The sequence below is a fragment of the Aulonocara sp. 'chitande type north' Nkhata Bay genome, linkage group LG4 (genome assembly GCF_057382095.1).
Source record: "Aulonocara sp. 'chitande type north' Nkhata Bay isolate Kocher_YH1m ecotype deep benthic linkage group LG4, A_spYH_male_GT1.1, whole genome shotgun sequence".
In the NCBI taxonomy this organism is placed as follows: Eukaryota; Metazoa; Chordata; class Actinopteri; order Cichliformes; family Cichlidae; genus Aulonocara; species Aulonocara sp. 'chitande type north' Nkhata Bay.
Window position 1 is genome coordinate 27402815 of NC_141347.1, and position 15061 is coordinate 27417875.

At 39.8% G+C, this 15061-nt stretch overlaps 3 protein-coding genes across 4 annotated transcripts; 2 read left to right on the forward strand and 1 right to left on the reverse strand.

Moving 5' to 3' along the window:
- Window positions 1-305: 305 nt before the first annotated feature.
- Window positions 306-5154, reverse strand: angptl6 (angiopoietin-like 6). The gene is made up of 7 exons (XM_086289558.1): window positions 4903-5154; window positions 3887-4366; window positions 3667-3804; window positions 3351-3558; window positions 1814-2007; window positions 622-892; window positions 306-529 (listed from the first exon to the last, which is right to left on the reverse strand). Exons 2-7 carry the CDS (start codon window positions 4349-4351, stop codon window positions 345-347), a joined length of 1461 nt encoding a protein of 486 aa, XP_086145684.1. The 5' UTR covers window positions 4352-4366; window positions 4903-5154; the 3' UTR covers window positions 306-344.
- Window positions 5155-8350: 3196 nt separating this feature from the next.
- ppan (peter pan homolog) lies at window positions 8351-12420 on the forward strand. Of its 2 annotated transcripts, XM_086289561.1 has the most exons (13): window positions 8351-8574; window positions 8869-9039; window positions 9151-9252; window positions 9526-9576; window positions 9777-9947; window positions 10166-10242; window positions 10579-10686; window positions 10805-10928; window positions 11023-11101; window positions 11309-11438; window positions 11533-11690; window positions 11767-12123; window positions 12157-12420. In XM_086289561.1, the coding sequence occupies exons 1-13, from the start codon at window positions 8560-8562 to the stop codon at window positions 12183-12185; spliced, it is 1572 nt and encodes a 523-aa protein (XP_086145687.1). In that variant the 5' UTR covers window positions 8351-8559; the 3' UTR covers window positions 12186-12420. The 2 variants fall into 2 exon arrangements, with proteins under 2 accessions (XP_086145687.1, XP_086145685.1); XM_086289559.1 differs by having other exon boundaries at window positions 11767-12420.
- An 888-nt stretch (window positions 12421-13308) lies between these two features.
- Window positions 13309-14811, forward strand: p2ry11 (purinergic receptor P2Y11). The gene is made up of 2 exons (XM_086290718.1): window positions 13309-13446; window positions 13645-14811. The coding sequence occupies exon 2, from the start codon at window positions 13689-13691 to the stop codon at window positions 14604-14606; it is 918 nt and encodes a 305-aa protein (XP_086146844.1). The 5' UTR covers window positions 13309-13446; window positions 13645-13688; the 3' UTR covers window positions 14607-14811.
- Window positions 14812-15061: the final 250 nt, after the last annotated feature.

Genomic DNA, 15061 nt, shown 5'->3' on the forward strand with positions numbered 1-15061 from the left:
ATGTAATTTTTTAATGTAGTCTTTCACAAAGTGTTTTTTGTTTCTCTCCCCTGTTTTTTTGTCCAAATGGGAGTGAAAAATTATGCAATTTTTAAAAAAAAAATGTTGAGGAATACAAATTCTTTTAGGAAGTTGCACGACCGACAGCAGATTTCTCAAGTTAGTCAATATTAGTCATCATCCGGTTATTCATTTCATGCACATGTCACAGACTAGGTTAATTTTAAAATATCCTTTTTATTAAACGTAGAGTTACAAATAGAGTTTGTTTTATTCTTTCTGCACATATGTGAAGATCATCCACATCATGTCTTTCCTTTGCACATGTCCATAAGATAACCTTGTTATTTGGGTTTGATCATCATGCAAACCCGTTTAAGGGAGTACGATCCTCCATGGAACTCTGCCCAGTAAACGCCATCCTGGTACCGGCTTCGATAGTGTCCACCACGATACCACACACCATTCAGATTGGAGTGGGCACACATGTGATACCACCAGCCTCCCTTCTGATAATGAGCACAGTTACCTGATGACACAACAGAAGAAAATGAAGATGTTAAAAGGGAAATGTCACTATACAGCAGATAGCAATCAGGTAGGACCAGGGGAAGAGCAGACCGCCATAGCTGTCTTTGTCTCGATCCAAAGTGGTAAAGGCCTTGTTGCTGTGCCAGGAGAGGGAGTCCCCTGCATTGCCGTGATACAGTCCCAACCGCAGTCGATACCAGTCGCTCTCTGGTTCCACATAGAAGCTGTCATACTCAGCAAACACCTGCCGGCCACGCCAGTCTTCCAGGGCCACCCGCAACTTATACTGAGCCTGTTTGGTCAACCAGTACAGGTTTTCCAGACCAAGCCAGTACTCTCCATCTAGGTTCCCAAAGCCTTGCTGTAAAACATGATTAACCAGGTTTAATCACTCTAAGTTGCACAAATTCATCATGGCAACACTTAGACAGCAGATCTCCAGAGTAAGCGATGTCTAGTAGATTTATTAGCTCTTAAGAGCATACGTGCACACCTCCAGGATCTGTTTTAATCAAGTTTGTGGTATGTTTTCACTTATTACTTTTTATCTATTGATAATATCAAGCCCTTTCTCCTTATTAATACTAATTAGCGTTGCACTGTTGCCTCATGATCAAGACGGGCCTGGGTTCAATCTGGGGCCTTTCTATGTGGAGTTTGCATGTTCTCTGGGAACTCCAGCTTCCACCCAGAGTCCAAAGACATGCAGTCAGTGAGGTTAGGTTAACTGATTTAAAATTGCCCATAGATGTGAATGTGTGTGAATGGTTGTATGTCTCTCATCCTATGACATCTGAGATAGGCTCCAGCTCCCCTGCAACCCTGAATTGGATAAGTGCAAGAAGATGGATGGATAAGTAAAATGAGTGTAGCCTTTGTCATGTTTCATTTCTGTTGCATCCAGTTCGGAAGAGTTTGAGTTTCATTTGTTTAGTTAAGATCACTGCTCACTCACTTATTATAAAGCTGGTATTTACTCACTAATTTTATTAGACGAATGTAAAGATGCAAAGTTCTTCTCTTTTAAGCCTGAGAGACAGTGAGACTTCATTTATTTCAAAATGATCCCAGACATTTTATCTAGAGTTTTTCATTTTGGCTTTAAAGTTTTGCAGCTGTTACTGATTTTAATTTGATGATATTCTTTATGTGCATTTTTTTTTAAAACAACATAGGTTTTAAGTGATTTTTAAGTGGAAGTAAATTTGTATTTGTAACACTCTTAGGTTCACAATGAAATACTTGATTGTGTTTAATTAAATTGCTAGTTTCAGACTTATACCTTATACTGTTCCCAGTCTCTAAAGAAGTTGATTGACCCATCTTGTCTCCTCTGGATGACCGTCCACCCTCCCTGAGCTTGACTCTGTTCACACCAGGCCTGCAGGAGTCGGTTGGAACTCTGCGGCCGGAGCAAATAGATCCCACTGGTAGTTTCACCTGATTCCAACACATGCTGACAGTCCCGCCATGGCCCTGAGTGAAGGGAAAATACAAGCAAGGTGACTAATAAAAGCAACATGCAATTATAGTGATGTAATATTACAACATATAACATTTTTTAGTATTAAGTACGAACATGGAAGATATCTTTAGAGGTCTTTTATGGCTTTAAAAAAAATATAGGACACTGGAAAACCCAACAGGAAGCTTCTAACAGAGGGTTTTGAAATTCAGTTTGGACATCAGGAAAATCACAGATCTTATTATTTCTCTTCCAGCACATATTCAGTGTCTCATGCCACACTGGTAAGATAGACACAGGAATGTGCACAAACAACAATGTATACAAAGAAGAGAGACTCCCACACCAAGTGATAAGCCCTAATGGTCTGTCATGACTTGAACTCTCTCTCTCTTTCTCATTACACACTGGAGGAAGTGTTGAGTTACACAGATGTTTCATCCTTTTGGGTTCTGCAGCTCATATTCTCTGGTTTGTAATTGCAAGTTCAAAAGGGAAGTGTTATAAAAAGTTCAAAAACTGTTCTGTGCATGTCTTCATTAGAAAGTGTTTTGTGCTGTGACAAGAGCTGCTGTTTTCAGAAGCTGAGGTTCCCAGGGTGGACAGATAATAGCAGGTCACTGACTCCAACAGCCACTAGTGCTTATCTAAGCAGTTAAATAAATCTGACAGGAGATAGACATATATATAAACACCAAATAACTCTAATCAGGTGCTACTATAAACCATGTTTTCAACTCCATCTTTGAAGAAGCCGAGATGTTGTTCAAAATGTAAATAAAACAATAGAAAGATTTGTCAAGATGCATAAAGTAAGTGCTTTCTACGATGACAGAGCGCTCAACCATCAAGCTTCATTGATACAGTCACACACACACACATTCACTACTACATTACACGCAGGAAGGTTCACTTCCTTTCTGGGCCAAGATTATTTCAGTGAAAACAGAAATTGTGTTTGATATGGGTGTTGTACCCTCGACACAGAAGAAGAGAGGAACCATCTGGTTTGTTATCAGTGCATGGTTAAAAGACCACTATCTGTCATAGCATGGGTGACTTGCATATCTGTGGAGGCACAATTAATGCTGGGAAAACCTTTTTTAGACCTACAGCAGTTGGTCTCATCAATTCCCAAATATGGCGTTGTTAACTCAAGGAGAGATGTAATGTGGGGTAAACATGACCCTGTGCCAACATAAACATTTTTCCCACATTTGATGTGTTTTCTTTGAACTATATTCAGTAGAATTCATGTTTAATATTGTGTTGAAGTGAAGAATTACTCCGAGTTTTATTTACATCTAACACAGCATTCAAACTTTTTTGGAAACAAGCTTGCATATTGACCTACCTGGAGTTTTTGTGACAGGAAAGCTAAAGAAGGAAGGGTCTGTAGGACTGCTGGTGGTAGTGGGGGGATGGAAAGGACCTCCCCCTGTTTGAGCTTGCTCTAATGGGAGAGCACTTTGGTCCCGTTGAACATCATTGGTCATTTGGTTGGTTTCAGAACTGTAATTCAGATGCACATTTGACTGGCTTTTGGGTGGTTCAGTAACGACCTGTTCAGACAAAAAAAAAAAAAAAAAACAATCCAAAAAATATTCTGAGTCCTTTTTTATAAATCTTGTATAAATAGGCAGATGTAAGATTTGTTTTTTTGCCCCTACCTGAGGGGACTGGGCAGAGTCCCTGCACTGGCACTTCTTCTCCAAACGGGCAATAAACTGGTTGTGTGAACTCATCATAGAGGTGAGGGCTCCATATTTCTTCTCCAGCTCCCTGTAATCCCTGGACACCTGCAGTGCCTGAGATGTCCAACCATTCACAGCATAAGGATACATTTGACAATGATGAGTATAACATCTAGTTCCGCTGCTCTAGACTCACCTGTGCTGTCGCATTTAGCAGAAGGTTCTCCACCTTTTGCTGCTCCAAGGCCTGATCTTTCTTGTTTATAACTTCATGTAGCAGCTGAGCATAGAGCTGGCTGATGCGAGAATTCATACTGCTGCTCTCTTTGCGCAAGGCCCTTACTTCAATGGCAAGGGCCCCTTCCTGCTCCAGTTGGCTTCTTAGCTTCTCTAGTAGTTCCTGCTGTCGTTTGAGCTCTGCCCATAAGGCTGACACTTCTGAATGGTTGGTAGGAGCAGGCTGCGTGTTCAGACACAGCGCCCCAGTCAATTTCTGCTGAGGCACTATGAAGGTGTAAGAGCACCGGCCTGTTTTTGTTTCTGAAGAACGTGATGAACCTTTGTTGTCATCCTGGGATCCCTCCTTCTGTCCGCCAACTTCTGGCACGTTCACACAAAGTGTAAGAAAAAGAGGCAGAACTACTGTCAGTGCCTTCTCCATGAATCTGTAACAATCCTGAGGACACACAAAAAGCAATAGTTTCTCATCAGGTAATTAGCACTTTAATACACAGACATACACTTTGCATGTTAGTAAATAAGTATCTGGTGAATCTTGACTTTTCACCAGATGTTTCCTTACAAAGACAGAGTATGCGCATTTTCTTGAGTTTAGCAGGTCAACACAGAAGGGACAAAGGTCAACACAAACCAGTCAGAATCAACACTTCTCCATCTCAGGGTCAACAGTACAGTAAGCTCCACACCCAGATACAACAGCCATGGTCAACACCGTAACCAAGGCAAACAGACCAACACAGATGTACAGCTCTTCCACAAAACAACAACATGAGACCCATCGCATTGTGTTATGTAGCTTTCTCAGTTGCTGTGGGTAAGAATGAGACAATTTCTTCTGTCAGAGATGATAAAAAAAACATGCACCATAATGATTTAACTATGTGAAGATTAATGTAGCTATAAACAGTGCAAGTGTATTCAAGTCTACCTGAAAGTAGATATAATTAAACATTGTGACCATGCATAACTTACTGTGCCAGCTGGTTAGACAGTTTTTGGTGTTTTTGTTGCAGCTCCCAGGACAAAATCGCAGAAAAGTAGACATCAAATGTTAAGACATAAACAGTGATATCAAAAAAAAAATCTTCCTCTAAATCAAAAGCTGTTAATGATCTTAATAAAATGTTGAACTAAAACTGATGGCAGAAAACAAAAAGACTGATAACTACACAACTGCTGCTTTGTCTCTAGAGTTTCTGTCTCAGGCAGACAACTAATTACAAACTCCTGCCTCCCAGAACTGGTTGTTTAGCTGGGTGCAGGAATCTAGGGTGTCTCCTCCCTCTGTCATTAACCCACAACCCTGCTGTCAACTCTATCCTGCTGTAGCACCTTATCAGTGTGGCATGATTATTTTTGAAATACATTGCCTCTTTTTTCTGATGCACATTTGGCTTGTTTTCTGTGGCCTAATTTTATGAAAGCATAAAAAAGACCACTGCAGCATTAGGGCCTTATATTGGGACTCATATTCTCTAGTGTGACTTCAACAAACAGACAGTGCTGGGAATGTAGTGAAGTGATAGTAATGATACCAGTCTAGGAAAAGACTGTTGCCTCTTTATGCCACAAAGACTAGAATAAAGGCTGCACCTGTACTTCAGCCTTCTTTGTGACTGCAGTGGCGCTTCAAAAATGGTTGTATCCTGTATGTAAAGGTTTCGTCCTGTATGTAACCATGCTTATTCAGTGAGTCTGTTTTGTTGCCAAGACGGTGACTCTCAAATTAAAAGTGGATTGGTCTGCTGCTCTAAATGCCATTACAGCTCTTTATACTGCTGCAGGTGCTTGTTCGGGAAATTCTGGGTCCCATCACATTCTGTGAAAAGTAAAGCTTCACACTCATCAGCTTTTTATGATTTTCATAAATTAACCCACTAGACTGAGTGATGCTGGAGGACCAATATATATGTATATATGTATGTATGTATATATATATATATATATACATACATACATACATACATACATACATACATACATACATACATACATACATACATACATACATATATATTGGTCCTCCAGCATCACTCAGTCTAGTGGGTTAATTGCAGCAGATTATGCACTTTGTTATAATAATAATAAGTTGTGATGGTCTGAGTTGCCTTTTACATGACAGCAGTGGCTCTGAGATAGTTCTTTGCTACTGCATCATCTTTATGGGAAAATCAGCAATACTGAAAAACAGTAAAGATAGTCACAGTCACACAGTGCTGAGGTCAAAGTGTGAACAGAAACCACACCTAAAACGCTGTCTCTATTTCTACTTTCAGATCAGCTTACAGTATTGCACTGGGTCACACCCAAGCTCTGATCACACATTTTTTTTCATTATAGTTTTCTCTATACTGCCAAAACAAATAAACACTTTTTTTCTTATGTCAGAGAGACAAAGACTTTACGCTCTCATTAACGTCATGATGCTACATTTAGAGTATTGGTTTTCTATCAAAAATTGTATAATTAAACTGTTGAACTTCAAATAAGCCAATGTTTGCCCATAGAATGAATATAATGAATATAGCCGTTTTCTTTGTGTGTGTGTGTGTGTGTGTGTGTGTGTGTGTGTGTGTGTGTGTGTGTGTGTGTGTGTGTGTGTGTGTGTGTGTGTGTGTGTGTGTGTGTGTGAGTTTGAGGCCTTGCAAATTGCAGAAAGAAATGAGGAGTGGCTCAAGACTTTTCCATAATACTGTGTTCTTGTTTATTGAGTGTATATTGAATTTCGTCTTGATGCATTCTCAATCATCCAGGAAAGTAAATCTCCAAAAGTTGATTCTGTTCATCTGGACGTAGCGTTTTGTGTTTCATCACTCATCCAAATTCAAATTCAAATTCAAATTTTATTTGTCACGTACACAGTCATACACAGTACGATATGTAGTGAAATGCTTGGATAACTGCTTGTGACCTAAAGAAAACAAAAAAGGAAAAGGCTATGAATAAGATAGGAAATAAATATGAAAAATTAAAAAGGGTAAATTTAACTAAGAAGGAATAAAATATAAATTAAGGTTAAAAATGAAATAACTGTACAACACAAATTAGAATGAAGGGTAAATTTAACTGGGAAGGAATAAGATAAAATATATAAATTAAAGTTGAAAATAAAATAACTGTACAACAAAATACACAATATAGAACTATATAAGAATGTATGAAGAAATCTAAATATAAATAAATATATACACAATAACAGCAGCTGTACAAGTATTAACCGGAAATGAAGAATATAGTGACCAGTGTTGTGCAAAAAAACAATGTTTTTGCACACATTGTTTTTTTGCACAACACTGGTCACTATAATGTCCAGAAAGTCCAGTGTGTGTGTAAAAACCATATGTGTGGGTCAGTACTGTGTGGTGGTGTGATTGAGAGACCGTATCGCCTGCGGGAAGAAGCTCCTCCTCAGTCTCTCTGTGTTGGTCTTCAGGGAGCGGAATCGCTTTCCTGACCTCAACAGAGAGAACAGTCTGTTGTTGGGATGGCTGAGGTCCTTCACGATCTTCCTGGCCTTGGTCCGGCACCGCCTGCTGTAGATTGAGTGCAGGTCAGGGAGCTCGGAGCGGATGGTGCGCTCAGCTGACCGCACAACCCTCTGTAGAGCTCGTCTGTCCTGCATGGTGCTGTTCCCGAACCAGGTTGAGATGTTTCCCTTCAGGATGCTCTCTATGGTGCAGGAGTAAAAGTTCCTGAGCACCTTGGAGGGCAGTTGGAAGTCTCTCAAGCGTCTGAGGTGGTAGAGACGCTGACGGGCCTTTTTCACCACGGTGTTGATGTGACAGGACCATGACAGGTCCTGCGTGATGTGAACTCCGAGGTATTTGAAGCTGTCCACTCTCTCCACTGGGCACTCGTTGATGACGGGGGTCTGGTAGTTCCTCTCCTGCTTAGTGCTGAAGTCCACTATCAGCTCCTTTGTCTTACTGACGTTTAGAAGGAGGTTGTTCCTCTGGCACCAGTTCTCCGGATTATTAATCTCCTTCAGGTAGGCCGTCTCGTGACATCTTCAGTCTCAGCTGACTGCAGGTTTCCCCAAATCTTATAAACAGTATATTTGCACAATGACTGAAACCAGCCCACTTCAGTGGTTTGGGGAAACCTGCAGTCAGCTGAGACTGAAGATGTCACTTGGATGAGCGATGAAACACAAAATGCTACGTCCAGATGAACAGAATCAACTTTTTGAGATGTATATTGAATTAAATAGATAGAATTAGAATATGTTACTTGTGTTACTTTATTTTTCTTTTATTATTATTCCAAAATTCATAGAAAGGGAGGGGGTCGATTACCATCTTTCAAAGAGATGCAGCCGTCTCAGCTGTCTACGGCCATCCAGCGGTTACTATGATGAACTGCAATTGGAAAAAACAAAGTAGCGTACACCGGCTAGGAACTATCGAAGACACGAGAAATACGGACTTATTAGCCTGTGACACACACTAGAAAAGCAGAGTAGAGCCATGTGGGTGGCGTCACGTTAACTTCAGTTTGGACTAACTGTTGGTTAATATCGTCAAAAAATGAGCTTGATCGTTCTTGGTAGCTTAAGTATAGTATAGCGATAGTTTTTGTGAGTGTGTTTTTGTTCCCATTACACTCTTGCGCTCTGTTTCGAGCTGAATTATGGGGAAATCAAAGGTAAGTACCGGCCTGTGCTAAAAAATTAGCCGATGTGGATTGAAATGCTGCTATTAAAGAGGCTATTTAATCATTGTTAGTTTGCGAAAAACCAAACTGTTACTTTTATTAAATGGAAACCCTGTTGGGTTGTGGTTAGCGATGAGTATGAAAATGTGTGTGGTTTGTAAAGCTAGTTGTGTCGTGAGACCCTTTCACGTTAGCCTTCTTTTCACTAAACTTAAAGCTAAACGTGAGACCAGCAACAGTCAGTAATTGACCCCTTTACTAATATGTGTTTATCGCCCTCAACAGACCCGGAATCAGAAGAAAGACCGATTACAGGCCAACCATGAGGCCGAGGAGACTTACTCGGCTGTGCCCCACACTTTGGTGTTTCACCGGGGCCAGGTTGGAAAAAACGTGGGTCAGCTCATTATCGATATCCGAAAAGTCATGGAGCCCTACACCGCAGTCTCTCTCAAGGTCCCTTCTTTGAGTTCTTTAGGCAACTATTGTATTGATTTATTCATATTTTATTTCTGCAGACTGTGCGTAAAATCGTTTTACTTTTTTACCAAAAAAAAAAAAAAACAGGTTAGGAAGAAGAATGTGCTCAAAGACTTTGTTGCGATAGCAGGACCACTGGGAGTGACGCACTTCAACATCTTCAGCAAAACGCCCACCAGTATCAACATGGTAAGATGACCTTAGAGTACTGATTGACTGAGGCCTATAATTTACCTCTAAATGTGCTTGGTGTCAGAGCTAAAGTAGTTAAGTCATTTGAAAATAGCGAAATATTAGACCTTTTTTAATTTTTACATTTTATATTGTTTAATATTAGCAAGCACCTGGCTTCCTGTCACATCAAGTTGAGAATCCTTATATTAGACTGTAAACAAATGCATTTGCAACTGTATGTCAAATCTGTGGCTCTGTTATAAATCTAATCAAACATTCTTCTTACAGAGAGTTGCTCGTCTTCCCAAAGGTCCCATGCTTCATTTCCAGGTCACCAAGGTAAATAATTTAAACTGTGCATGCAAAATAAAACTAAATCAAATGAGTCATGGGTTCATGACATTTTAAAATGTGATTAATAAATGTTTTTCAAAGTAAACGCACTGATGTGCCCAAACTACCAAAGTTGCGATTTCTTTCTTGATCGTTCTATTCCTTACTTTTACAAAGTTGTCTTTTTTGTTTTGTTTTTTTTCCAGTACTGTCTTATCAAAGATGTCGTTTCATCTCTGAAGAAGCACAGGATGCACGAGGAGCAGTTCAAGTATCATCCGCTGCTCATCCTTAATAACTTTGGACAAGATGGCATGCATATCAAACTTATGGCCACCATGTTCCAAAACATGTTTCCTTCCATAAATGTGCACAAGGTGGGTTTTACCACTAAAGCTACTGCAATATTTTTTCCTTGGGTGACTCGAGGTTTAAAACCTCATTGATATGATGAAAGTATAGTCTTCTGAGTTTATGTGAAGATTTATCAAAAGTAAACGCTTTCTGATCTCTCTGTTGATCCATTCAGCTTTGTGATTGCCTAACCCTGACTTCCACTCAAGAGGAATGTTTCGTTCTGTTTCTTATGTTTTAGATAAGCCTCAACACCATCAAGAGGTGTGTCCTGTTAAGCTACAATTCCGAATCAGAGGAAATTGAATTCCGGCATTAGTAAGTAAAAATTGGCTATTCTTTATCATTTTAAGTTGCTTATAAACATCAGGTCACAACGCTTTTGAATCTATGCATCTGCGCACACATCACAGATGATGCGCTGTTAAGGAACGTACACGAAACTAGTTCCAGTTACTTAAACCTACATTCAACAACAATCCTGTGAAATTCGGGCTCAGATGATGACAGACCTTGACTTGACTGTTCAGTGATCTATGTCCAAAGTAAACGCACTGATGAGCCCCCACAGGATAAAAACATTTGTTTGTTTGTTTTTACTCTGTTTACTGATTACACATTGAAATTGACCAATATGTTGTTCCCACCCTGCAGCAGCCTCAAGGTTGTCCCTGTGGGAGTGAGCCGTGGAGTCAAGAAGCTGATGCAGGAGAGGTTCCCTGATATGAACAAGTTTGAGGATATCAGTGAGCTGCTGATGAAGTAAGGTTCTTTTTCAGGTACAATTGCTGTAGCCTCGAGGATTAAAAGGGGCTCGGATTTGTAGCCGTTGGTGAGCTGGAGTTTTGTCTAATGAAATGTTCTTTGTAACCATTCTCAGGGGGGCAAACCTCTCAGAAAGTGAAGTTGAGCAAGATGAGGAGCACAACGTTACCGAACTTCCACAGGTCTACTCTGGAAGAGGCAACATGGCGTCCCAGCAGAGTGCCGTCCGCTTGACCGAAGTGCGTACGCGCACAAAGTTGATTTATTTTTTTATTTTTATTTTCCCTAAATAGTGTTTGAGTGGTGCTGAAAATTTCATTGTGCTGTTCTCAGATTGGTCCTCGCATGACTCTGCGGTTAATGAAGATTCAAGAAGGGATGGGCGAGGGGAACGTCATATATCACTCCATGAGTAAGCGCGTCCTTTTCCTAATTTTTTCTTTAGCATACGCAGGGGTGTACATGATGAAAAAAACTGTATGAATTCTATGATTTCTCTCTAAAAAAAAAAAAAAAGTAAACGCTTACTGATACACCCTGAACTTGCAGAATTTTATTTATCGTTTGGAAGCTGGCAAAAACTGTTCTTAACCAGGAATTATTTGTACAATCCTTGTAGTCTCCAAGACGGAGGAAGAAATCCAGGAGATCCTGAAGAGGAAGGAGGCAAAGATAAAAGAAAAGGAGGAACGCCGGAAAAAGCAGGAGCAGAACATCGCTCAGAAGACAGAGAAAAAAGAAGAGCACAGGTAATTTGGCTTTCAAATGTTTTGACTTTCCTTTTTTTGTATCCATTTTTTGATGCGGTTTATGACAAACTGTGTCTCCATTTCTTTCTCACAGGAAAAAGAGCCTGGAAGGCATTAAGAAGAAACGTGCCGAAGCTGAAGAGGACAGTGAGGTGGAGGATCCAGGGGCTCAGGACGGTCAGGGAGCTGATGCTGAGTCTGATGACGAGGCAGAGTACTACAGACAGGCCGTAGGAGAGGAGCCAGAAGAAGGTGACTGTAGCTCATTTACTTGACACTTTTAGTTCACTGGGGTCTTTTTAAGTATTAACAGATGTTTTCCATGTAGGCATGTTTCCGAGTGGAAAGAAGAAGAGGAGGAGTTCAGAAAAATCTCATGGACCTGCCAAGAAGAGGAAGTTGTCCCCTGGTCAATCTTTAAAAGACAGAGGTTCCAAATCACCAGGAGGACAGCATAGAAACCAAACAGGGAAAAAACAACAGAAAGAAGGATGGAAGAAATCCAGGGATGGGGAAAAATCATTTGGGAAGAAAATGAAGCCTACAGGAAAGGCTTTTGAAGCAAAGAGAGCTGGAGAGCAGGATAGATTTGGTGGGAAAAGGAGAAATGGGGACAGACCATTCAAGTCTAAAAGTCAGAAAGGCAAAATGGGCTTCAATAAGAGTGCAGGAGGAAGAAAGCAAGGCTTCAATAAGAGTGCAGGAGGAAGAAAGCAAGGCTTCAAACAGAGGAAGGGAAAAGGCTGACCTTCAGTACTTCCTTTTAAACTGGACTTGGAGAAATTTTCTGTTTCCAACAGGAAACGTGGAAAAGTTATTTAACTGGTGAATGCTTTATCTGCAAGTGACGCCTGTGAGAGTTTCCTGTTAGCATTTATATTTGTCACCAGAAAACCGACCTCTTTCTGTTATGCAAAGATCTTTGAATTTCAAACTGTATTTGTTCTGTAAATAAATTGACTCCCAGTTTGTCTCTTTTTAATCGATCTTTTGTTTTACTAAACTTTAAGTAACTGCAAAGAGATACAAAGTTGGAAGAAAGCAGCCAGCAACTATTAGTATCTCTTCCTGAGTTGCTGTCCAAGCATAATGTCATGGAAACACTGTTACAGATGAGGGAAAGCTAAATGAAAAATAACCGCATTACATGAGCACCTTTTGATACCAGTTTAAAATGAAATGAAATATTAAGACTTTTAATGAAAAGTTCATGTCACCTATTGTTTTTGACACATTATTGAAAGCAAAATATGTTGATCTTTCTGAAAATAAAGTATCTGAGAAAAAGATGTTTAAGTATGATAAATGATTCAAGTGTTTAAGGATCATAAAAATGAACTTGACCTTTAATAGTCCTTTTTACTATATTTAATAACTGCTATGACACATTTTCTAAGCTTTCATGTACAGTTCTGAACATTTGACACCTACAAATATTGATGTGAAATCCAGAGTTGCATTGAGGATAAGAAAAAGGGAAGTAGTATATTGCCAATCATAGCCAAACAAGTAATAATAAGCAAAGCAGCTCCCTCAGTGCATGTTGGCCCAGCACCACAAAAGGACGATGTTGGCTAGTTTTTTAAAATTCCTGGTCAGCAATTGACTTTTTGTTTTTACTCTATGTGATATGGAATAGATTACATTTGTTATAATGTGAATATATATATGTATAAATGATCCTCCCAAATTTAGACTAATGGCAGATGAAGGGAAAGATTAAAAAACAAAACAAATGTGGATGGAAGCTTTGCTACAACATACCTAATCTGTCCTGTGACTATTACAGATGCTTGACGTTGGCGTCGTGCTTTTCCTTCTTCTAGTTGTGAAATAAAGACAAAGGGTATGAGGAAGTTGCTTCTATGCTCATGCGTGCGTTCCGCTTCTCGCTCACTTCTATCACCGACAGAGATAAGAATGGTACTTGAGAAGTGTTTCATATTTTTCCTATCTATCACGCAGGACTTAACTTTCAAGTCATAACGCACTATTCGTCACCCTTTCGGTAAGAGAAAAAAAGAATTCATTACTAAATATAATCTCTGTTTTAGCTGTAACACTTTTAAACTTTTAGATAGTGAAAAGCGGTTTCTATAAATAGCTTCAATAACTTCCTTTTCTACAAAAATATAAATTTGTGCCAGAATAATTGTTGTTTTATTAGATAATGAAATTTAATGCATTAATATACTTTGATTTGCAGGGCTTGGACAGTTCTAACAGTGTACCTAAAAGCAAATTAAAAGCATGCTGTCTAACTTCTCTAAATGTGAGAAGTTTCAAACAGGCGCCCTGCCTGTGGTGTATGGAGTTGAGTTTGTCGTGGCTCTGGCTGGAAATCTGTTCGCCCTGTGGCTGCTGGTCGTCAAAGAGAGAAGAAACTGGCACACCGGTGTTGTTCTGTCATGCAACTTAGCCATCAGCGACCTGCTGTACGTCCTCACCCTGCCGTTGTTAATCGTCTACTACTCAAAGGACAAGCACTGGATGTTCGGCGACGCTGTGTGCAAGCTGGAAAAGTTTCTTTTCACATGCAACTTATATGTGAGCATCTTCTTCATCATGGCGATAAGCGTGAATCGATGCGTGGCCCTCGCTTTTCCATTTTTCACCCGCTCCTATATAACGCCTGGCCACGCCAAGGTCACCAGTATAGTCATATGGGTCATCGTTGGAGTCATTTCCAGTCCGGTGTTGAAATTTGCATCTGTTTGCTCAGATGGGTCTAATAACAAAATTCAGTGCGTGTCCTTCTGCAACAAGACTGAACACCCTCACTACGTTTACAAATTTTTCCTCTCTATGTTTGGGTGTCTGTTTCCCTTCCTGGTTACTTTCACTTCTTACTGTGTGGTGATTTGGGTAGTTTGGAAGAATGTTAACATAACCCCTCTTGAGAAACGCAAAGTCGCCCTGTTAGTCGCATCAGTGCTTGTGCTGTATGCCATTTCTTTCGTGCCTTATCATTTCTTTCAGATTTATCACTTGCATCTAAGATTATTGCATCCGGACAACACTGTCTGTTGGATCTATGATATGTACCAAGTGTCAAAGGGACTGGCAACTGTGAACATGTGTATCCATCCGGTCCTTTACATGGCTGTGTTTGACAGTATGAGAGTAGCATGTTGTGGAAAAAGCTCAGAAGACAACATTGGGGGGTGATGAGCTGTTGCTCTTGTTGTGGTTTTTGTGTACAGTCTAACACATGCAATGCAATGCATATAGCACTTGCTTGACTTTCTTGTAGCTATCTTATTTCAAAGTGTTACTAGTCTCTATTATGACTTTTCTAAAACACTTTCATTGTGTTTATTTTGGTTAATTTCCTGTTGGCCTAGTTCAGCAATAAAAATTATACTGAATCAGTTATTTCTTTTCATTTTGTTTGCAAGGAGCCAGCCTTTCTTATATTTTTAAGTGCTCCTGAGCAATAGTTCTCTATGGTTTCACAAATTTTCAGTCCAGTCCTTGCATCTGATCACATCACCTGAAAAACGTTTTGTTTTTGTGTTTGTTTGTTTGTTTGTTTAACCATTTTATACTGACATATGAATCATTCAAGCATTAACAAAGTCCTCTATGGCAAAGGATGAACCCGAGTTGTGTCTACAAATAAC